This window comes from Mixophyes fleayi, chromosome 4, assembly GCF_038048845.1.
Source record: "Mixophyes fleayi isolate aMixFle1 chromosome 4, aMixFle1.hap1, whole genome shotgun sequence".
NCBI lineage: Eukaryota > Metazoa > Chordata > Amphibia > Anura > Limnodynastidae > Mixophyes > Mixophyes fleayi.
Genome location: NC_134405.1, coordinates 79,515,223 through 79,539,306, shown reverse-complemented (window position 1 = coordinate 79,539,306; position 24,084 = coordinate 79,515,223). Strand labels below are relative to the sequence as shown.

Below are 24,084 nucleotides of genomic sequence, written 5' to 3'. Positions count from 1 at the left end.
ACGTGAGCATGTGAGTATTTGTATACACACATGATCGCGGCTGCGCGAAAAAAAAAAAAAATCCAGAGTGAGGGCCCGGGCCCGGGTAATTAGTACCCGCCCCCCCTCTCAGCGGCCCTGTATATATATCTCTTATGCTTGTGCTGTCATACATTTAAATATGTAGAAAGGGATTTTCACCTAAGAAAGGTTTTACAGTTTTATAAATATCACGCTCTATATAAACAGACTCTTGCCTGCTGTCCCAGTTTATATATATTATTTTTCTTACAATTTTAGGATCAGCAAAGCTTATATTAATAAACAGTTGTAAGTTTTGAGACAAGACCACATACAGTTAGATGCAGTTAGATATTTGCAAATAATAATTGCTCATACAATAGTCATTGTTTTGTTTGTTATTAAGCACACACAGTCTCAACTGTGCAGAAACAAAAACTGGGGGTATGGTATTTGTTGCTACATGAAAGTGCCTTTTATGTCGCACACAATTATATATGTAAAACTTTTCACAGCTTGGCAGGATATAAAATGTTTTAAATATTTCCAGATGTACTACATAATTCATAAGAGCTGGCTTGCAGAAGCAGCTTTTCCTTTTAAAGTGTTATCTTTGCTTAGAAGCATTTGAGACAGCAAAAATACCGGCTTTTAATTTACTAAGGACTAGTATAATTACTGAGGCATGAGGCGCTTCATACCTCAGTGATATCCCTATTTCCTAGTCAGTTGAACGGCTTGATATTGCTTCAATCAACACAAAGGCAACACTGTATCATCATCATCATTTTTTTTATATAGCACCAACATATTCCGTAGCGCTTTACAATTGGGGACAAACATAGTAAACTAATAAACAAACTGGGTAAAACAGACAAAGAGGTGAGAAAGCCCTGCTCGCAAGCTTACAATCTATGGGACAATGGGAGTTTGACACATGAGGCTAAGTCTACATTTTACATTTTGGTCTCCAGCCAGGCTGCAAAGGTAAAAGTGACTCATAGGCTAAATGATCCTGTCACACAACAATGTTGGTCAAGGGGTAGTTGTCTTGTGTGAAATTGTGTAATGGGTGATAATAGGGTAAGGTAGTGAGGTTAAGAGGGTGGTTGAGGAATATTATAAGCTTGTCTGAAGAGGTAGGTTTTCAGAGAACGCTTGAAAGCTTGTAGACTAGAGAAAAGTCTTATTGTGCGAGGGAGAGAATTCCATAAAAATGGGTGCAGCCCGAAAAAAGTCCTGTAACCGGGAATGGGAGGATGTAATGAGTGTGGATGAGCGACGCAGATCTTGTGAAGAACGGAGTTGCCAAGTTGGGAGATATTTTGAGACAAGAGAGGAGATGTATGTTGGTGCAGCTTTGTTGATGGCCTTGTAGCTTAGTAAAAGTATTTTATATTGAATTCGGTATTATACTGTATTAAAGTTTGTGCCTTATGTCTCCCACTACTTTTATCTAAAACATGTATATATGTATACAGGGACTGATCAAGGGTTCATGCCGCCCTAGGCTAATAGACCTGTAGCATTATTATTATTCTCAATTGCCCGCCAATGGATGACTACATTTTTCTTTCATGTTGTCATTTTACTATGGATAAAAACTCTTCTCTTATATTTTAAAATTAATTTCAGTTTCTACCACCCCCTAAAGCCTTGCGCCCTAGGCTGCAGCCCAGCGCCGTAACTTAAAATTTGAGCGCCCGGGGCGAGAAAGAAAACTGCCGCCCCCCATGCCTTCAATTTTAACCAAAGGAACCTATAATAGTCATAAATTGCGCCCCCTTTAGCACTGCGCCCTGGGCAGTCACCCGTCTTGTACAGCCCTACTTACAGCCCTGCTGCAGCCTAGTGGATGATCAGGCCCTGCTCGTATGCATGTCTCCCATTAAACTGGCTGGGTCCATTATCTGGCTCCAGCTGTGGTCTTCTTCTGTTCATCATTTGTGTGATCTCTACTACAAGCAATTTCCTCTGGGACCACTGAGTGCCAGGTACAGAAGTTAGTCAGGAAACATTGACAATAGCAGGTTATGAAACACTGGTGGAGTTAATCATAGAATGGGTGGGGTCACTGTGGAGTTCTTAGCTGACCATTTCACCCACAAAAAAATAAAATGTAAAAAATCTGTGGCTGGGGGAATTGACGGTATTCCCTTCTGTCAGGTGCCGCCTCCGCACCTCCGCTGGGTGCCAGGGACGGACAACCGCTGCCCGGAAGAGACGTCCCGTTGCTAGGCAACGGGACATGATCGCGGCGCTCGCGCATGTGCAATGCGTCGCTTCGGTTGCCCGGCAACCCAGACGCTTCCCGGCGATCAGCTGAGACTGATCGCCGGAACTTCTCCCTTAGGACTTCCTGCCAGCCACTATTTAAACTCCACTCTGGCACCATTAGGGTGCCAGAGTATTGGTTCTAACCAGCTCCAGCAATTAGTTTATATTACTGTTCCTGACCTCCTGAGTATTTTACTCCTTGGCTTGTTTGACCTCTCTTCCGTATATCCCTTGTACTTCGCTGCCCGCACTGGAATTGACCTTTGGACCGTCCCTGACTACTCTTGTCTACTCTCCGTTGTACCTCGCTTCCTTGGTTTCAACTCGGCCTGTCTGACTACCCTCTAATCACTGCACTGGTGACTTCCTGGGAGAACCGCGACCTGCACATCACACGCAGCAAACCCCAAACCTCCTTGCGGGGGTCCCTGGTGAACACCGGTGGTGTGTTAGACTCCGCGCCTCTCAGGTTAGTTGCGCTAATACCAGCCAGTGATATTCCCTGTGTAAAAGTGTGACACCTTCCACCTTTGGATCTCTTCCAAGATATGTACAAGTATGTGGTAAGCTGGGTGCACACTACAGAAAATTACTGCAGATGCGATTTTTGTAACGATTTTACCAACGACTGAAAGTCCTGATGATTGTGCAGATTCATGTGTACTCACCTACATGATTTACCTTCAGATCTGTGATCTTCATCTCTCATAATCATCTGCTAAAAGATGGTGACTCTGCACACTCTATAGAGATCTGCTGGTCGTGAGTGTGTACACACTGCAGAATTGAAACAACATTGCTCCATTGTTCATTGTGATTTTTAGTCAGTTTATAAAATCAAATAAAATGATACAATGTGCTTAAGTACGATAAAACCATACTTGCCTACTTTTTACATCTGTACTCCGGGAGATCATCATCATCATCATCACCATTTATTTATATAGCGCCACTGATTCCGCAGCACTGTACAGAGAACTCATTCACATCAGTCCCTGCCCCATTGGAGCTTACAGTCTAAATTTCCTAACATACACACACACAGACAGACAAAGAGAGAGAGAGAGACTAGGGTCAATTTTTGATAGCAGCCAATTAACCTACTAGTATGTTTTTGGAGTGTGGGAGGAAACCGGAGCACCCGGAGGAAACCCACGCAAACACAGGGAGAACATACAAACTCCACACAGATAAGGGAATTGAACTCATGACCCCAGCGCTGTGAGGCAGAAGTGCTAACCACTAGGCCACGGAGTACAGAGCATGTGACAGAGGGTAGAAAGGGGCGTGATGACGTTGTTACGTCACTATAGCCTCGCCCCTACTATAAAATACAGAAAATTATTGAATAGTGGGGGGGTGGGGCTTAATGACGTGATTAAGCCCGCCCCCCGCTATTTAATCCCGAGAATTTCGGCATTTTACAGGGTCTAGGAGGTTTGCCTACTCTTTCGGGAGTCCGGGAGGACCCCCCCAAACATTGGGGGCCTCCCGGAAATTCCGTGAGAGTAGGCAAGTATGGATAAAACATGATCATGGGAGTGTACGCACTAATGCAATATCTGACCAAATGTTCCTTTATCATGTGATTGGCATGATAATCGGGTGTAAAATCTGTGGTCTGTACCCAGCTTCACTGTGGTGTTTCTTTCAGCCTGCTCTGTGGAGCATTGTCTGAAGGTCACTGACAGGAAGACCAGTCCAAGACCTATGAGGAAGGACGCAGTAAAGACTGTGACACAAATAGGACATATGTTAAATGTAGGCGCAGTGATTTCCTGTCTAAATTTAGGGTGGTCTTTTAAATAGTGGAGATGAAAGGTCAAGGGTCATATTGAGGCATACTTCAATACAGGAAATGGTTAATGCTTTGTGTCAGTGGGAGATGCTGCAGAGAGAGAGAGAGGGCCATTCATTGTGAGGAAGATTGTAGGAAGGGTAATAAGAAGAGGGTGGGGGGCAGTACACAGTAAAGCCTTTGTCACCCCTCCCCCTGCGGCACAGCATGTTCTCAAAAATGCGTGTGGTATAAACCAGAAAGGGCACACAGGGTTAGGGTTATAGCTGCATAAATATCACATATAGCCCTGTAATATGAAGGCGTAATATTCATATACTAGCAGTGTATAGTCATTATACAGGAAATAAGGTGACAAATCAGCATATGCTGAAAAAACACAGATTTCAATTCTAAAAGTCAAAAGTCAAAATATTTTTGATATATTACCGAAATGTTCTGTTTAGTAGTTTGGTGTTATTCCTCTCATTCTCTTTTGGGCTGCGATTATGATTCCAGTCAGTGTGTAGCTCTGGCCAAAGAGGGCTGGGTCTGTTCAATTTGGCTACACATGTGTAAATGAAATATGAGGTTCCCAGTGAACTGATAGACTGCATTATCAGGAATGCTGGGTCTGCACTGAAAAATGGCTGCGTCCATTGCGTGTAGGCAATGGGTACAGTTTCAAGTGACCTTGATCATGATTATTATTAGCCCAAGGAAAAATGATACATTAAGTTATAGACTCCATGGAATGTGCCCAAGTAGGCACATTCATACAAAAAATGTCAGAGAGCTTGTTTAGCATTTCACATTGATTCCATTTAGCTAAGCAGCTCTTAAAAATGAGCTAAGCATTTTCTCAGCAAGAAGAGACAACCAAGATATGTAGGGGCTGATAAGTACTGGAAGAGATTGTGTACTGCATTTTGCTGGCAATCGCTCTGCACATGCCCAAAAATGTGGCTGCCTACATATGTGCCCATGCAGATTTGCGTGATTCTGTCAGTTACTCCTGCTTGCACCTGGATAAGCGGGCAGGGGGCGTAAAAACATAGGCCCAATAAAGGCGCGTTTGTGCAATTGTGAACAGCAGCAGATCCGGACAGAGATGCATCTGCACCTGAGACTGCCGTATTTTCGCGGCCAGATGCAAATAATGGATGGTAATATGGCGGCCCCCAGCACTAACAAACTGTTGGTGATTGGCTTCTTGTGAGTGCTTTGCTTACGCTGACTGGTGATTTCTTCATAGCTCGGTGTTAGGCTTGGTGTTAGGCTACTGGTTTGATCACCAACCCACAGAACTAGATGACGGAGGTTATCACCTATAGCAGCCGCCTTCCCTTAGAGCTAGCTGCACTCACCGGTACTCAGATGCCCCCAGGACTTAGCTCTAGATGTAGTGTGGGTTGGTAATGCAGACAACAGCAGCAGGCCAGGAGACTGGTAGAAAGCAGCGGATAGTCAAACGATAGCCAAGGTCAAGGGTCACAGGCGAGCAGGGTAGTCAATTAACACGCCAAAGGTCAGAGTCACAGGCAAGGTAGCGGAGTCTAAGGTACAGGCCAAAGGGTCAGGGTCACGAGCAAACAGGCAGAGTCCAAAATCCAGGCAGGGGTCATACACAGAGAATCCAACAGAGTATCCACAGGACAGGGTACAACAAACAAGAGCAGGTTAGCAAGACTGGGTCAGAAACGCTATAACCGTCAGTATGAATCAGTCCTCACTGCCTTAAATACATAGAGCAACCAATCAGGGCTAAGCCCTGTAACAATACACATGCCTGGATTAATTAATCAAAGCCACATTAATCAGCCCACAGGCTGGAGAGATTTCAGCGCCTGCGCCTGGCTGACCTGTTTGCCGGGGCGCGCTGTGAAGGGAATCGGCGTCCGGCCGTTGTCCTGGCAACGGTCGGTCCAGCTGGCGGAAGTGACGTCCCAGTCACTAAGGAGACGGCCGGGACGCTCAGCGGGGCAATAGCTGAGTCACGGCGGTGCCCGTGGTCGCCGCGGCTCCTAACACTCGAGGAATATATTATGATTTTGTGTGCGTGTTTAAGTTTTCCTGTAAGTTGTTTCTGCTGTATTAGAGCGGTTTACCTTTTTTTTTTACTTTTTTTATTGATGCATAACAGCAAATGTGTTTGTTGCAAATAAAATAAATGGCTAAAAGCATGTGTGCAAGATGGGAGTGTCTGTGGTGTACGACTGGGTTCACAATACAAAATTTTTTTTCCTATGTGTTATCTATAACAATTTTAAAAATGACTGATAAAAAAAATGTCCTGATCAGCATGTCGATTCATGTGTACACACTATACATGTTTTACAAGATTTACCTTCAGATCTGTGCTCTTCATCTGTTATAACCATCGGCTGAAAAGATTGTGACTCTGTAATCTCTATGGAGATCTGCCTACACTGCTGGCTGCGAGTGTGTGCACACTGCAGAAATGGAACCACATCTTTCCATTGCTGAACGAGATTCTCAAGTCAGTTTGAAAGTTTCGATCAACAATTTCATGTACTTTGGAAAGATAATCAATCACCATTCCAGGGTACACACTACTGTTGTATCGGGGCCAATCAGTCGTTTATCGTTCGATGGACCCGATAATTGGCTGAAAACACTGTAATGTGTACCCAGCCGATGCCAGCTGTAAAGCGGGCACATATGCTACGGTTGCCGACCAGCACGCATACTAAGATACTTTCTGCTTTACATACAGTTGCAATTGCAGTTTTTTCAATGAATGCAAATTGCAACTAATATTACCAAATCAAGAGGCAAATTTTAATCTGTACAGGGAATTTCTCTGCAAACTCAAAACATCACAGACAGAGAATCTTGGAAGTTGTAGTTCATCAACAGTTGTCGAGCCACACATTTCATAACTACTTTACATCCAATATTAAACCTTTCCATAAATTGAAATTTTAATACATTGACTTATATATGCAAAGTTTTAAAGTACATGGGAATAGAACAAACAGATAATCACAGCTGTACAGCAGGCAGTGTAATGATGTGTGGAGGGGAATGGAGACAAGCTATTGAACTACATGTACCAGCTGACATGACAGGATGATACTTACTGTCCCATAGCAGCTGGAAAGCCATGGATGAACTAAACATTGCATAAAACATGATGAAAACTACATTTTGTGAATAACAAGCTGTGTTTGGGGTGTTACAGGTGCCTTTTTTGTTCTCTTACAGATGTCATGGCGCCCACAGTATCGCAGCTCTAAATTCCGGAATGTGTATGGCAAAGTCGCAAGTCGAGAGAACTGTTACGAATGTGTACCCATCACCAAGAACGTGCATGATAGCCCCTTCTGTGCGGTCAACACCAAGTACCTAGCGATTGTCACAGAGAGCGCAGGAGGAGGGTCGTTTCTGGTAATCCCCCTTCACCATGTGAGTGGCTTATCACTTGGTATTTGTCTTTCAAAAGTACTAGCCTTAATGACAAATTGTCCAAACCCTTGAAACTGTCTATTTGACTTTTGGGTGGGTTAATAATACTGAAGGGATTTAGGATTTACATGATTCATCCCTCCCAGTACAAGTTGACAGTGAATATTTTCGTTAGATTGAATTATTTGATTAATTGTGTAGAGTACAGTGTTTGTGAGGTTCCGGTGGATTATCCGGTAGTGTAGGGATACAACAGTCAGAACGGAGTGGTTTCATTTTGACATGAGTGTTTGCAATGGTTTGTCAGATACAGAACAGCGGGCAATACTTGGGAGTACTTTAGAAGCCTGTAGGCAGGTGGAGGGAGGAGCTACTGACAGGTGTATCTGTCTGTCCTCCTCCCCCAGGTCTGCATGGTGGGACATTCACCTGTGACATATTCTGTGCCTCCCCCAGACTGGACGCATTGAGCCCAACTACGCCAAGGTGTGCGGGCACCAGGGCACAGTGCTGGATATTAAATGGAACCCGTTCATTGAGAATATCATCGCCTCCTGCTCAGAGGACTCTTCGGTAAGTCATGCTAACTATTAGTAATGCATAACGTAGTCATTTAATTATTAGTTAGCGTCATTACACGTTATCAATTCCTACTTATAATATGTATTGAAAAAAGATATATTGCACATCTTCCAGCACAAATAGTGAAATTGCAATGATCCTCATTATTATTGAGGCCGTCACATGTAAGTGCACTCATGACCTGCACGCAGTAGAGGCAGCTATTTTCATCAACATCATCACCATTTATTTATATAGCGCCACTGATTCCGCAGCGCTGTACAGAGAACTCATTCACATCAGTTCCTGCCCCAATGGAGCTTACAGTCTAAATTCCCTAACATACACACACAGACAGACAGACAGACAGACAGAGAGACTACGATCAATTTTGATAGTAGCCAATTAACTTACTAGTACGTTTTGGAGTGTGGGAGGAAACCGGAGCACCCGGAGGAAACCCACGCAAACACAGGGAGAACATACAAACTCCACACAGATAAGGCCATGGTCGGGAATTGAACTCATGGGATTGCAGCCTATAAATTCACTTCATCCGCCTGCGTTCCGCTGTCTCTCCTCACTCCAACAGTGAGGCATCACAGAAATGCCAGTCACCAATGACTGATTTATTATTGGCAGCTGATAATACTGCTGCCTTACAATAGCCACACACACACACACACACACACACTTTCCCCACCAGCCTCCACAGTTCTTATTACGCTACCATATGTATCAAGTGTTCCCCATCTTTACCTTCTGTTTCCTGGCATTGTATGTATTTGTGTCATGATCCCCTCAATGTACATCGCTGCGTAGTACGTCAGAGATGTAGAAATAAAAGATAACGATGATACATCAGAGACGTCACCACTCTGTGATGCCGCTGATCTATGATGCATATACAGTATGTGCTCTTACGGCAGGCCAGATAGATATGTGAGACAGTGACCACATATGCATACTGTATCTGTACTTCAGATTTTTATGGTGTAGTTAACCATTAAAATATAAAAGTTTTTCGTGGCATCAATTTAACCCCATGTATCATAGTCATATATGAAGATGGAGAATTTCAGGCCCAATGCACTATGTAATGCAGTTGATGCCATGTTGACATAAGTAGATAAGGTGAGCAACCTTTAACCCGCTGAATGTGTACTTACTTTGGTATAAATATAGTGGGTACATTTACAGTTAGAGGTCAGTTTCCTACAACGTGTTATGTGTCTATCCTGCTTTGAAGTAGTTTAAGTAGCTACCCAGTTTAGACATATGTAGCCTCTTGTTATGTTTTTGGGAACAAGGGGCCTGATTCATTAAGGATCTTAAATGAACAGGTATCTTATTTCAGTCTCGTGGACAAAAGCATGTTACAATGCAAGGGGTGCAAACTAGTTATCTGTTTTCCACATAAGTTAAATACTAACTGTTTTTTCATGTAGCACACAAATACTTGATAGCTTATTTGTACACTGAAATTTAAAGTTGATATTTGTGTGCTACATGAAAAAACAGTCAGTATTTAACTTATGTGCAAAAACTAGTTTGCACCCCTTGCATTGTAACATGGTTTTGTCCAGGAGACTGAAATAAGATACCTCTTAATTTAAGATCCTTAATGAATCAGGCCCAAGTACTTTATGTATCATGTGACCCCTACATGTAGACACATTAAACTAATATTTCTTACTCTCCTAAGGTGCGGATATGGGAAATTCCAGATGACGGGCTCAAGGGGAATATGACTGAGGCAGTGTTGGAGCTATACGGTCACAGTCGAAGGGTGGGACTCATAGAGTGGCATCCTACAGCTAACAATATACTGTTCAGTGCAGGCTATGATTACAAGGTCAGTACAATGATACATTTATTTATATGAAAAAAGCTTTAGGTATCACTTAGTTGCTACCGGTAACATGATTAAGATATCGTTATGCAAGAATCAGAATTCTTGAAAATGTATATAATGTTTTTGTGACATATGAGGAGGCCAATACATTTAACTCATAGTATATTCAGGCACTATTTGTGGATGTCCAGTGGTTTTTAATCTACTTGTCTTTGGCTAGCTGATAAAGAAACTTCTATGCTGTCTAAACAGATATTGATCTGGAATCTGGATGACGGGGAGGCAGTGAAGATGATAGACTGTCACACAGACGTCATCCTCTGTATGTCCTTTAACACGGACGGAAGTCTATTAGCCACCACCTGCAAAGACAAGAAGTTGCGTGTCCTGGAACCTCGCTCAGGGCGAGTACTGCAGGTAATCGGTCAACAGAAACTTTTCTATTATGATTTATCTTATTCATCCCATAAAGAGACTTCAACCACTTTATGGGATGACTTTTACTACCAATTACTTATGTACCCATCTTTTAAACTGTGGCCCTTTCCCACATTATTGTCAACTATTCCTTTTTTCTAACAGTCCCAAGCTTTAAAGATTTGTCTCAAGATTTTGTTGTCAAATCTCTCTTTTTTATAATGACCAACTGCACAGTATTATTAACTCAACTTATCTACCACCTTCTTTTCCTAGGTAGCCAACTGTAAAAACCACAAGGTTACACGTGTTGTTTTTCTTGGGAACATGAAGCGTTTGCTTACAACAGGCGTTTCCAGGTGGAACACAAGGCAGATAGCATTGTGGGACCAGGTGAGGACAACTGTGGTAGTGGGACAAGATACAGCAACAAACGCCACCCACTCCAGCATGACTGTACCAATGAAATGGAGGTGACACACAGCACTTGGTAGAGTTATTATATGAAGCCTACCTGGCGTATTTGCTCTACCCATTCTGTTGGGAATTCAATAACATTTTTCTTACAGAGAATGCAAGGAAAGTTCATTTTACTTCATCAAAACACACACACACACACACAGACAAATATCTACTATATAAATGCCTAGTAGCGTGTGTGAAAAAAACAAAAAACAAGCTGCAGCGCCACCTGCTGGGCAGAGTTATACACTGACCTATATATTTCTTGAAGGAGAAGTGACAGTTGGGAGTGGTTGGTGGTTGCCGGGGGTGACAGTGGGGAGTTTTTAACACCTTAAGTAGCTTGATGAAGGATGTGGCGATGAAGATGAAGGATGAGGTGATGGAGAAAAATGATGAGGTGGTGACATGTGGACAAAACCACGTTAAAAAAGGGCGCTTGCGTCGGGAAGTAACGCTCTTCCCCTGAGGAGGCCTGGGCTAGGCCCAAATGCATGACAAGAACCTTTTTAACACCTTAAGTAGCTTGATTTGACTAGAATGCATGAGTATCATGCACGGGTTAACTTGTATATATATATATATATATACATACAAATACACAAACAATATATATATATATATATATATATATATATATATATACACACACACACACACACACACACAATATGAGGCTATGCAACTACATTGTTATACTGTCTCTGGTGGATGCAGGAGGATTTGTCGATGCCGTTGGTTGACGAGGAGATAGACGGTTTATCAGGGCTGCTGTTCCCCTTCTATGATATGGACACACACATGCTGTATCTGGCAGGAAAGGTATGCACGGTACTATATTAGTTTATTATTTTCAAAGAAATTTCCATTTTGAACATTTTCCAGTGTTGTCAATAGATGCCAGCTACAAGGCTAATATGATTCTTACACATCTTGTACACCATGGTGACTTAAAATCCTTGATTAATGGCATTTTAGACTCATTTTGATAAAGGATGCATCAGCATTTTATCAAATATCTTGTCCCAATAATTGACATTATAGCTCAACGTCATTCCTTCATCTCATGAACATCCTCCAATTCATTGTGTTTCTATCTTCTTCTGGAGACCTCTTAGAATTTATCAATCCCTTTTTCCTATGTAAGGGAGACGGGAACATTCGATATTATGAGATAACAGTGGAAAAGCCGTTCCTGACATACCTCATGGAATTTCGTTCTGCGGCACCTCAGAAAGGACTTGGTGAGACACACAATAGGAATATGGGGAGTGGATAAAGACGCATTATTTAATAACGTGTTGCAAAGCGCAATGATGTGTTGTAACCCCTGAGCACCTGTCACATATGGAGCATTGTCCAGGTTAGTGTAGCCAATGATCCTGATAGTGACAAAAGTGACAACACAATTGCTAGTGACCCGAATGGAGCAAATACATAAAAAGCATAACAACCTAATGTAAAGGGTCCCATACAGTGAGGAGAACACAAATCCCCACCATACGTAATATTGAATCAGATGAATAACTGATGGTGCTTATATACTGCTTGCTATTCGGAGATGCTCACACTGGATGTTTGTTTCTTACAGGAGTGATGCCAAAGCATGGGTTGGATGTCTCAACATGTGAGATTTTCCGCTTTTACAAGCTGGTCACCTTGAAGAATCTGATAGAGCCAATATCTATGATAGTTCCAAGAAGGGTGAGATTGTATACTTATCTGTCCTGGGTGCTATGGCTCATTTAGGTGGCTGGATGTCTGAGCTTCCCCCACAGGGTAACACAAGTTTTCTTGTTGCAGTCAGAAACGTATCAGGAAGACATTTACCCCATGACCCCAGGAACAGAACCGGCACTGAATCCTCATGAGTGGCTAAGTGGCATCAACAAAGGTGAACTTGGGGAAGGGACCAATCAGAGCTGGATAGCGTGGAGTATATATTGGGCCTGGGGTAAAGGGATGAGGCACATCATTTAAAGATGCCTAATAATAGCTTAATCTGTCAAATTCCATTTGATATGTTCAGCTATATGGAGAGTCCCCTTTGCTATATGCAGTTTAGCATTTACACCTTTTCATTCCTCCTTTTGTCTACATTATGCCTATATAAAGGTATACAAGCCCTTCCACCCCTGAATGTTTTACACAAAAATGATGGTATGAGATGAGTAGAGGTAATCATACTACTTTTATCAGACCCTGTGCTGATGAGCCTGAAAGAGGGTTATCGGAAGGAATCCAAGGCCACATTCAAAGCACCAGTGAGAGATAAGAAGAGTCTGGTGGTAAATGGAATAGATCTTCTCGAAAATGTGCCACCTCGGACTGAAAATGAAGTGAGTGTAAAATTAGTTTTTCTTCTGTACATGCTGCTACTTATAACAGCCTTTGTTCTGCACTTCTACTAACCTGAACCAAGTGCAGCTATGTATTTGCACCCACAGAATCCTGTGCTAAACACAGCACCACCCAACACACAGTATTGTCAATACATCTTCATTCTGCATGTATCTTTACTGCCTATGCTTTTTGATTGTGCCCTTCACCTGCCCACTTACCTGTGCCCTGCAGCTGCTACGCATGTTCTACCGGCAGCAGGATGAGATCAGACGACTGAAGGAGCTGCTGGCTCAGAGAGACCTCCTTATCCGACAGCTGGAACTGGAGCTCCGAAATTTGAGGAATAGTCCCAAAGAGGGCTAGTGCTCCCAACATCTCCACAGAGACCATGCATTGTACTAGGGACAGATAATTTCTCCATGTATCTGATCTCATGGGGTTTCTGTATATAGACTAACCGGCCCTCTAATGCCTATGACAGGTACCTAAAGGGAATGTGTATACATCTGTACTAATTACCCAAATCCCCATTTTATCCAACAGGGGCTCTATATATAACCAAATGCAACTAACTCCTCCAGCACTAAACCTGGGGCTTCCATAGAAGACCTCTAGCCTAACACATCCCTTTTAGATGGATTGTGTTCAATTCCTAGTTTTGAACCTGACACATAGGTCAAGAGAGGGGATTATGAAACGAGGCCTCCTAAGGCAAATAACGTCTGCTACATCTCCTCTCACAAGCCCTGGGGCAAGATTTGCAAAGCATTTTTATCTAAATCACAAGACTATGGAGATGTATCAGGGGTTTTAAATGATCATAAAGCCATACAAGAAATGTACAGAATATTTCAGATATGCTATTAAGAAATAAAGCACTAGGGAGCTTGTCCCTCAATCTTTCTTCTACCCACACATTTTTCAACACCATTCTTTCTTCCCCTGTCACACTTTCTCGTTTCTCCTGCTTTTCACCATTCCCATGCTGGTCAGTCCTTTATTCTCACTCCCAGCAGAGCACTTTAAATCAGGCGGACCTGACTTGCTGGTTGGCCTTTTATTTATTGCTAACAATCACTTCCTATGCAAAGTGACACATTAAAATCATTAACATTCTAAACTGACTATAAACCTTTATTAAAGGAACAATCTGTAACTGCTGCAGAAAATAAAAGTTAAGAACTGTTGTTTGTCTTTATTTTTTTTTATTTTTTCTTACAAAATGCAATTGTACTGGTCATATAAACTACGGGAGTTGCACAATTTTTTAGTATGTATATTGAGGAATTGGCAGCGGAGGAACAAGGTGTTTGGGTACAAAAGGCAAAGATACTAAGTTGCACACATTTACTTGGCCTTCACACATACACGTGTTACAATTGCATGGTAGCAGCATAGCAGCCTAAATTGTTGCTGTTTTATGCTTTCTAACAGCCATAAAAGACATAAGTCATGGAATATCAGGGATGACCAGGTATAGACATCATATATTAAGACACCTGCGATAGTTTAAAAAATGATTATTTAGTGTTGTACTTGTGTCCCCAATCCTAATAGCACTGAAGGCATTTGCCTCTTCTGCCTACCTGATCTGAATTTGGGGTTGTTCTGAAGGTGCTTTCACTATTGTTTCTAGTGCAAATCAACAGCTATTTATCTACATAGAAGGTCTGATTGAACTCTTTACGCCCGGTTAACACAGGATTCTTTTAGGTCGTCCTATTTCACAAATTATAGTGTGTGTTACCAAGTGCTGTAACGAAACCGGTGAATACAGACATTATGGACCACAAAAGCAACTATAAAAGTAAAAAGAACATGAGGGAAAAAAACATTCAACAGTGCAAGTATGAAGATTCCCTTTTATAAAGACAAACAGAAGAAAACATGTTATAGTAGCATGTCTAATGTACACATTACTACTGGATGGAACCATGGGTTCAATTCCAACCAGGGCACAATCTGAATGGACTTTATATGTTCTCCCAGAGTTCACATGTTTCCTCCTACAGTCCAAAAGGCATGCCGGTAGGTTAACAATGGAGGTGTGGCCACATACATCCAAGAGCGTGCCTAGCACTTATGAAGCGCTAGGCTGACCTTTACTGTCCTCCCCTCTAAACATCAACATTGCTGTACGCACCCATTCTCCACTATTCTGCCATGCAGAGAATAAGAAATACCTCCCACATTTCCCACCTGCGAGACAAAACTGTTCTGAAATTGGGACTGTGCCACCTAAATCGGGACAGTTGGGAGGCATAGTGTGTGCATGTTTGCATGCTAAAGAACTTAGAATGTAAGCTCCACTAGGGCAGCAACTGATGTGGACATTCCATATAAAGTGCTGTGTACTAAGTTGTCACTATTTTAGCAAAGGATAATAATAATACCTAGTGGCCTAAAGAGAGATTGTTGAGTCACAGCACTGCTGGTCCTGCTCACTATGGCACCCGGCCTGCTTGCTACCATGTAAGTGTTCTAGCTAAGCAGATTCCTGTCTCCATTCTCTCATCAGAGAATAGAAACAGGAATCTGCTTAGCTAGAACACTTACCTGATAATTGCCTGATATTACGGTGGAAATAAACCCAAAAGAGAAGGATGATTTGTATTGACTTACATGGGGATGAAAGTCAGAAAAGCTGTTTAGTTGCTTACTGAATGCCGCTATGAAGCACCATCCCACATCACCAGTAACTAACTTAGACCAATAAATAAATCGTTAATGCAGTAATACATGCTAAAGTAGACATTTTGTTTACATATAACTTTTACAAAAATAAAAAATAATTAAAGTATTCTCCATACCATGTTTTACTCACCATACAAAACACTTTAAAAAAACATCCCCATGACAACCACCAATAGCTGAGTAAATCAGACATCATTATAAAATACCTATTTATTACCTGGAAGATTAAAACAAAACAATAGAATCTGTCACCAGAGTTTATCAGCGTAATGGGCAAAATAATGGGGTACATTTCTGAAGGTGATTTGTACATAGCAGGTAATCAGACATTTTTCTACTGCTAATGAAAGCAGAACAAATTCTGGTTGCTAGGGGCAACACTACCTTTCTCCTTTGCACCACTTATATATGCCAATACCTAATTGCCATGACTGCATTCTGAAGATACTGTTTCCAGACTGTAGTTCTAAAAATGATTCATAGATAATATAAACATTGGAATATCCTTAGTTTAGTTACGTATACCTATTGTGATGAGCCATGAGCCATTGAAGCAGTGGACATTCCTGCCTGATGGGGGCAGCAATGAACTGATGTAAGCATCATGTGAGGGATCAGAATGCCGCTGTTTCAGTCTCCACTGGCTAGTGGCATTAAATTAGATGATAAGCTGGGACTAGTCCAACCGCTTCAACCCAATAAGCAGATACAAGTGTCAGAGGTGAAACAATGTGAGTTTACTGATATGGTTTTGCAGTCATATAGAGCAGATTGAAACTTAACATCTACTGAGCTAAAACCTACCTAAATAAGGTTTATTATTATTATTGTTTATTTGTTAGGGGCCACAAGGTTTCCGCAGCGTCGTACACAGTACAAACAGTAGACTATACAGGGTGAAACAGTACAGAACAATAAACACAAAGTACCAAAACTCCGGGCAGGCAAATGCAGTAAAGATGGAGCGGAAGAACAGGTAAGGAGACAGGAGGGAAGAGGGGCCCTGCTCATACGAGCTTACATCCTAAGGGAAGGTAAACAAAATCAGGCACAAAGGGAGCCAGTGAAGCAAGGGGGAGAGAAAAGAGGGGCCAGGGGAGAGAGGGGAGGACGAGCAGAGATGAGGGATTAAGTGGATGGTTGGTAGGCTTTGAGGAACAGGTGAGTGTTAAGTGCCCGTTTGAAGGAGCACAGATTGGGTGAGAGACAGATGGAGCTAGGGAGGTCATTCCAGTGTAGATGGCAGCACAGGAGAAGTCTTGGATTCTGGAGTGGGAAGAGGTGATCAGAGTGGAGAGGCGACGGTCATTGGCCGAGCGCAGGGAGTGGGCAGGAGTGTGAATGGTGAGGAGGTTAGAGATATAGGGGGCAGTAGACTGGGAGTGAGCTTTGTAAGTGGTGGTAAGGAGTTTGAAAACAATTCTGTAGGGGAAGGGGAGCCAGTGTAAGGCATGGCAGAGACGGGAGGCAGAGGAGGAGCGGCGTGAGAGAAGGATGAGTCTTGCAGCCGCATTGAGTACAGAGCTGAGGGTGGCGAGATGGGAGAGGGGGAAGCCAGTGAGGAGGTTGCAGTAGTCAAGGCGGGAGATGATGAGTGCGTGGATGATTTATTTTTCTGGCATCCTCTGAGAGAAAGGGCTGAATGCGGGCGATGTTGCGCAGTTGGAAGCGACAGGCTGGGGAAGGGATTGGACTGGGGGGCAAAAGAGAGAGGAGTCAAGGGTGACACCCAGGCAGCGGAGTTGGGTGACAGAGGAGGTGGTTGTGTTATTAACAATGATAGAGAGGTCATGGTGGGAGGGGGGTCTGGAGGGAGGAAAGACAATGAGTTCAGTTTTAGAGATATTAATTTTGAGAAAGCGCAAGGACATCCAGGAGGAGATGGCAGAGAGGCAGTCAGATACACGAGAGAGGAGGGTGGAAGAGAGATCAGGAGAAGAGATGTAGAGTTGAATGACGTCAGCATAAAGGTGACACTGAAGACCGAAGGAGGAAATGAGAGCACTGAGGGAGGAAGTATAGAGTAAAAAGAGTAGGGGGCGAGAACAGAGCCCTGAGGGACTCCTATCGGGAGAGGAGAGGAGGTGGAGTAAGAGCCAGACGTGGCGACATAGAAGGAGCGGTTGGCGAGGCATGAGCAGAACCAGGCGTGGACTGAACCAGAGAGGCCGAGAGAGACAAGAGTTTGCAGATGGAGGGGGTGGTCCACGGTGTCAAAGGCCGCGGAGAGGTCGAGGAGGGTGAGTAAGGAGAAGTGACCCCTGGATTTGGCTGATAGAAGATCATTAGTAACTTTGGCCAGGGCAGTTTCGGTGGAGTGGAGGGGCGGTAACCGAATTCAAGAGGGTCGAGGAGGGAATTGTCTGAGAGGTATCTGATGAGGCGACTGCAGACAATCTGCTCAAGTAATTTGGAGGCATAGGGGAGAAGTGAGATAGGGTGATAATTGGCGAGAGAGGTGGGGTCTAGATTGGGATTTTTAGGATGGGAGAGATGAGGGCATGTTTAAATGAGGAGGGTACTACACCAAAGGAGAGTGATAGGTTGAAAAGGTGTGCGAGGTAGGAGCAGGCAGTGGGAGAGAGAGAGCGAAGGAGGTGAGAGGGGATGGGATCAAGAGGACAGGTAGAGGATAGAGAGGAAAGAATAAGGGAGCAAACTTCTTCGTCTGATGTAGGGCAGAAGGAGCACCAGAGTTGTTTGTTGGAGGGGGGGGGGTGAAGCGATAAGGGCGGTGGGAGAACAATGGGAGGAGGAGATGTTCAGTCTGATGGCCTCAATTTTGGAAGACAAAATGTGGCGAAGAGAGGGAAAATGGGACAGAAGGGGGGGAGAGGAGGGAGTTGAAGGTGGCAAAGAGGCAGCGGGGATTAGAGGACTGAGAAGAAATGAGGGACTTAAAGAAGATTTGTTTAGCAAGGGAGAGGGCAGAGCAGAATGAGGAGAGGATAAATTTAAAGTGAAGGAAGTTAGCCAGGGAATGAGATTTCCTCCAAAAGCGTTCAGCAGTGCAAGAACACTTTTGGAGAAAGCGGGTGAGTTTGGAGTGCCAGGGTTGAGGAATAAGGTGGTGTTGGCGGATAAAAGAGGGTGGGGCGACAGCATCGAGGGCAGTAGTGAGGGAGTGGTTGTAGAGAGAAGACGCCTGCTCAGGGCAGGCCAGGGAGGGAAGGGGTGAAAGGAGAGTATCAAGAGAGGAGGAGAAAGTGGTAGGGTCGATAACTTCAAGGTTGCGTCTAGTGAGGGTAGCTTTAGGCAGAGGGGGGGGAGCAGGGGAGGAGGACAGAGCGAAGGAGAGGAGAAGGTGGTCAGAGAGTGGGAAGGGAGAGTTGGAGAAGTCAGAGAGATCACAGAGATGAGAGAAGACAAGGTCGAGGGAGTGACCAAGACAGTGGGTGGGGGAGGAGGTCCACTGGGTGAGGCCTAAGGAGGTGGAAAGGGTGAGAAATTTGATGGTGGCAGGGTCAGAGCAGTTGACACTAGGGATGTTAATCGCCGAGTATGATAGAGGGAAGGTCAGAGGAAAGGTAGTGGGGGAGCCAGGCAGCGAAGTTGTCAAGGAAAAGGGAGGTGGGGCCAAAGGGACGGTAGATGACTGAGACACGGAGGTGGATGGGGGAGAAGAGACGGATGGAGTGTAATTCAAAGGAGGAGAAAGAGAGGGAAGGTAAAGTGGGAATGACCCGAAAAGTACAGCAGGGGGATAGGAGGAGGCTCACTCCACCTCCTGGACGTTCACCCGGTCTGGTGGAGTGGGTGAAGGAGAGGCCCCCATTGGAGAGAGCGGCGGGTGAGGCGGTATCAGAAGTAAGCCAGGTTTCGGTGATGACAAGAAGGTAAAGAGAGTTGGAGATGAAGAGGTCGTGGATGGAGTTGTTTGTTACAGTTGGACCTTGAGTTCTAGAGGGCACATGAGAAGGGGAGGGGGGAAAGAGGGGAGATGTGGATAAGAATGTCGGGGTTGATGGAGCGAGGGAGAGGGTGAGAATTGGACCAGTGAAGGGGGCTATGGGAGAGGTTGATGGAGCGAGGTGAAGAGATGGGACAGTGAGAGTTGGACCAGTGAAGGGGGCTAGGGGAGTGGATGGGTATAGGAAAGGAGCGAGCAGCATAGTGAGACGGGGGGACAGGGAACGAGAGAAAAGGGGCAGCAGAGATGGGGTGAGGGAGTAACACAGAGGTGAAGGCAGCAAAAGGTCGACCGAAGTGGACCAGAGCGAATTATTGAGTTTAGTTAAAAAAGGACTGACGGAGCAAAGTAAGACAGTAAGTAGGACTATATAGGATTGTGGAACGGAGTAAAACAGGAAGGCAGTGGCAAAACAATGTAAAGTGGAGAACAATACAATAAAGTAAATTAAATACCCGGTACTGGCTACAGAGAGCCGGTACCGGGTGAGAAGAAAGGAGGACACAGGAACAGGGGAGTCCAGGTGAATCCCAAGTAGTCCAAGGGATCCAGCGATCAGGAGGGACTGGAGTGCAGGAGAGTCCAAGCATACGGTCGGTTCAGATGGGACCAGGAGGGTCAAGAGAGCAGGTGGGTTCAGAGTTTAGGCGAGTCCAATAGGACTAGGTAGGGGCCCTAGATGTGGCAGGGCAGAGTGAGGGCCTGTGTATGGACTGAGGAAGATAAAGCTGGGGACACATGAGGCAACCAAATATCGAGGCCAGAAACTGGGGACAACTGAGGTCAGTGCGGAGGAGTCAATGAGTCAAGGAGACCTCAAGGGAGCAGGCACAGGGGCATCCGGGGAGAAGGGGGGGAAGGGGGGGGTGGCGGCTGGTGGTGAAGTGCAGGCCGAAGCCGCGTCCTGTGGTGAGGCGGCAGGATGCAGAGGAAGAGACAGCAGGTAGGACGGCTCACCATCAGTCGCAACAGCAGGAGACCACCTTAGAACGGAGCAGCTAGATCGGAGTCATAGGCGGTGGAGAAACAGCAGAGTGTTGTCCAAAATCTTTCATTATCACAAATTCTCTTTCTGCATCTAACGAATGGTAATAATATCCATTTTCATTGATATTTTTAGTGGTAAATATTAGCATTAGCCAGACCCAGATTTTCTGCGGTGACTGTAAATATTCAGACAGTGTAAATGTCAGCACTTAACCGACGGGAAAAGACCAATGCCAGCAGGTCCGGGGTATAGCCGCCGGCACCGTCAGCATTGTTCTTTTAATATCGGCAATGTTATTGGCGACATTGTGAATGCAATCACACCGACGACATTGTCCACCTGTCAATACAATGCAAGTGTCGGCATTTAGCAGGCCGACATTTTCATGTCAAAATGATGTACCCTATCCGATTTTCTGGGTTACTGTAAAAAAATCTGAAATCCTTAGAATAATACTTCAAAATAACCCACTTTTAAATGATTTACTTCACTTTGGCTTTGCTCCCAACCACAATTTAATTTCAATGTCTGAACAAGATTATGATAATGCACGTTTCCCAGATGGCATTTAGCATATGTAAACAAAAAGACATAGGATCCTCTGCACTCACCAAAGACATTATTAGTGCTATTCAAACTGTACACTGTATTAAAACTATAATCTGTATTAAAACAGAGGATGTTAGTTCCACATATTACAATGTGTTAAGCCGATCAACTCAAGCTGAATTCTTCCACTAAATATAAATATGTAATGCTATACGATAAATATAAGCATGATCAATGCTATGCTTTTTATTTGGGTTAAGTCTTACCTGCACACAGCTTATAAAAGTGCATCTCAAGCATTAGCAGCTTGACACCTAGGGAATCACTCCTTTACTGTGTGTGCTAACAGACTTGTAATGTTACTTATTTATGGACATCTTCATAAGTGCAGGATCAGCTGAAACTGGGCAAAGTGATGAGGTCACTTATTCCAAAGGGAATAAAGCTGGGTACACACTATTGTATTTACTTCAGATGCGATTTCTATAACGATTTTACGGACAACTGATGTCCTGATGATCACGTAGATTTGTGCGCACACATCTATACAATTTACCTTCAGATCTGTGATCTTCATCTGTCATAACCATCTGCTGAAAAGATTGTGACTCTGCACACTCTACAGATATCTGCCTACGCTGCTGGTCATGAGTACCTACACACTACCACATTTGCCCGACATCATTCCATCGTTGATCGTGATTTTTAGGAAGTTTATAGAACCAAATCAACATATGCAATGTGTTTTGGTGCGATAAAACATGATCGTGGGAATGTACACACTCTTGCAATAACTTATCAAACGGTCCTTTACTGTGTGATTTGCGTTATAATTGGCAGCACAGTGGCCTAGTGGTTAGCACATCTGCCTCACAGGACTGGGGTCATGAGTTCGATTCCCAACCATGGCCTTATCTGTGTGGAGTTTTTATGTTCTCCCTGTGTTTGCGTGGGTTTCCTCCGGGTGCTCCAGTTTCCTCCCACACTCCAAAAACATACTGGTAGGTTAATTGGCTGCAATCAAATTGACCCTAGTCTCTCCCTCTCTGTCTGTGAGTGTGTGTCTATAGTAGGGAATTTAGACTGTAAGCTCCAATGGGGCAGGGACTGATGTGAATGAGTTCTCTGTACAGCGCTACGGAATTAGTGGCGCTATATAAATAAATGATGATGATGATCATTAACACATCCAACTTAACACTGAAAGCTGGAAATTATAGACATTAGTCATGGGTAAAACATTTTAGAGATTCTGAAATACTGTATATTGTAGATAGCTATATTATAAAGTAATGCACATAAGTAATGATAACAAATTACACATTAAATGGGATACACTTATGAAAATTGAGATGGTAAAGGATTAAGGCCTTTTGTGAAGTCAGAGCTCTTCAGTTACTTTAATAAGCTCCTAAAATAACTCTCCATTCATCTGAATAGGCTTCTAAAGGGCAATGTTCATAAATGTCTATTACAGGGTTTCCCATACCCAGTCCTCAGGGCTCCCCAACAGTGCAGGTTTTCTGGATCACATGTGACATAATTAGGACCACGCGTGGATCTGTTACAATGTGTCAGTCACTAATGAATACACCTGTGCTCCAGCAAGGAGATATGGAAAACCTGCACTGTTAGGGAGCCCTGAGGAGTGGGTTTGGGAAACCCTGGTTCATGAGCATTTTTCTTTAGAACACAGCAGGTACAGACAGGACTGCCTCATTTTACATTCTTCTTTCTAAATATAGAAAGATGTCCATCTAAATGTAGTCTTAGGATACTGGTAGATGGTATGCTGGGTAGCAAGGGGTATTTGACTAAAGGGGTGGTCAGACTATAGAATTTCTTACAAAACGAGGTGGAAATTTACATGTTTGGAAGCAGGATTTTTTCCATCCAAGAGGATAAACTGACAGCTGTTTCTTAAGCATTAACACAGTTAGAATTTAAACAAGTTTGTGTAACAATTCAAATGCATATACAGTATACTCCCTGCTCTCAGCACACATTCTCCCAGTCTGATACTCCACTGTAATTAAACACTCCAATTTTTCAAATGTGACAGAAATGGTCCAGGGTTAGGTGAGCTTTAATTAGTGACACTAATTTAAGCCCACCTAAACCTAACCTGTCCCTGTAAAAGGCGGGCTAATGCAATACAATTTAAGTGTCTTTCGACGTAGAGTATTTTTCCACTTAAGTCCACACGTCTGCACAGAAGTGGGAGCAGCCGCTCTCTGTAGAATCTCATCCCCAAACACACCTGAAAAGGAATGTGCATTGCTCTAATGAAGTGAACTGGAATAAATATTGTTTTGTTGATTTTCTTAGATGTGTAGTGCCTCAGTAAATTTTCATGAAGCACTCAAATATTAAAGCTCTTGTAGCAAATGATCCGATAATAAAACTTTGGGGATTTATTAATAACAATATGAACAATTATTGGGATGTTTTTCAAAATTTTAAAAATATGGCTTTTTGAGAAATTTTTTACAATTTAAATTCTTATCGAAACATACTGCTGTTATATATCATATGGACACCCATAAAAAGAGGTTTAAAGTGAGACCTTGCCCAACTCTCTAGCTCAATTAGGTGAGCTACAAATGCAATGTAGATAAATATTGAAAGCAAAAGCAAATTATTTGTTAAAAAAATTGCAGCCTTAAAGGCATATAACTTCAAAGCCAGTGCACATATCAGTCTAAGATTTGGGGGTTTCCTTACACCCATGGCATTTATTATACAAAATTTCATTACAATCTGAAACGGTCAGTTTGAAACCCTGTGTTGACTTAATGTGGAATGACCCAAAACAGATCAGG

The 24,084-nt window shown here is 43.4% G+C and overlaps 1 protein-coding gene across 2 annotated transcripts in view; it reads left to right on the top strand.

The window, feature by feature from the left end:
- Nucleotides 1-14,308, top strand: part of CORO2B (coronin 2B) — a 61,218-nt gene extending 46,910 nt beyond the window's left edge. For both annotated transcript variants that reach the window (XM_075207562.1, XM_075207563.1), the window contains 11 exons: nucleotides 7,283-7,483; nucleotides 7,940-8,056; nucleotides 9,750-9,899; nucleotides 10,152-10,316; nucleotides 10,593-10,709; nucleotides 11,496-11,600; nucleotides 11,926-12,022; nucleotides 12,370-12,482; nucleotides 12,582-12,672; nucleotides 12,978-13,117; nucleotides 13,353-14,308. In XM_075207562.1, the coding sequence (XP_075063663.1) occupies nucleotides 7,283-7,483; nucleotides 7,940-8,056; nucleotides 9,750-9,899; nucleotides 10,152-10,316; nucleotides 10,593-10,709; nucleotides 11,496-11,600; nucleotides 11,926-12,022; nucleotides 12,370-12,482; nucleotides 12,582-12,672; nucleotides 12,978-13,117; nucleotides 13,353-13,484 (1,428 nt within the window). In that variant the 3' untranslated portion in view covers nucleotides 13,485-14,308. The remainder of the gene's footprint in view (nucleotides 1-7,282; nucleotides 7,484-7,939; nucleotides 8,057-9,749; nucleotides 9,900-10,151; nucleotides 10,317-10,592; nucleotides 10,710-11,495; nucleotides 11,601-11,925; nucleotides 12,023-12,369; nucleotides 12,483-12,581; nucleotides 12,673-12,977; nucleotides 13,118-13,352) is intronic.
- Nucleotides 14,309-24,084: the final 9,776 nt, after the last annotated feature.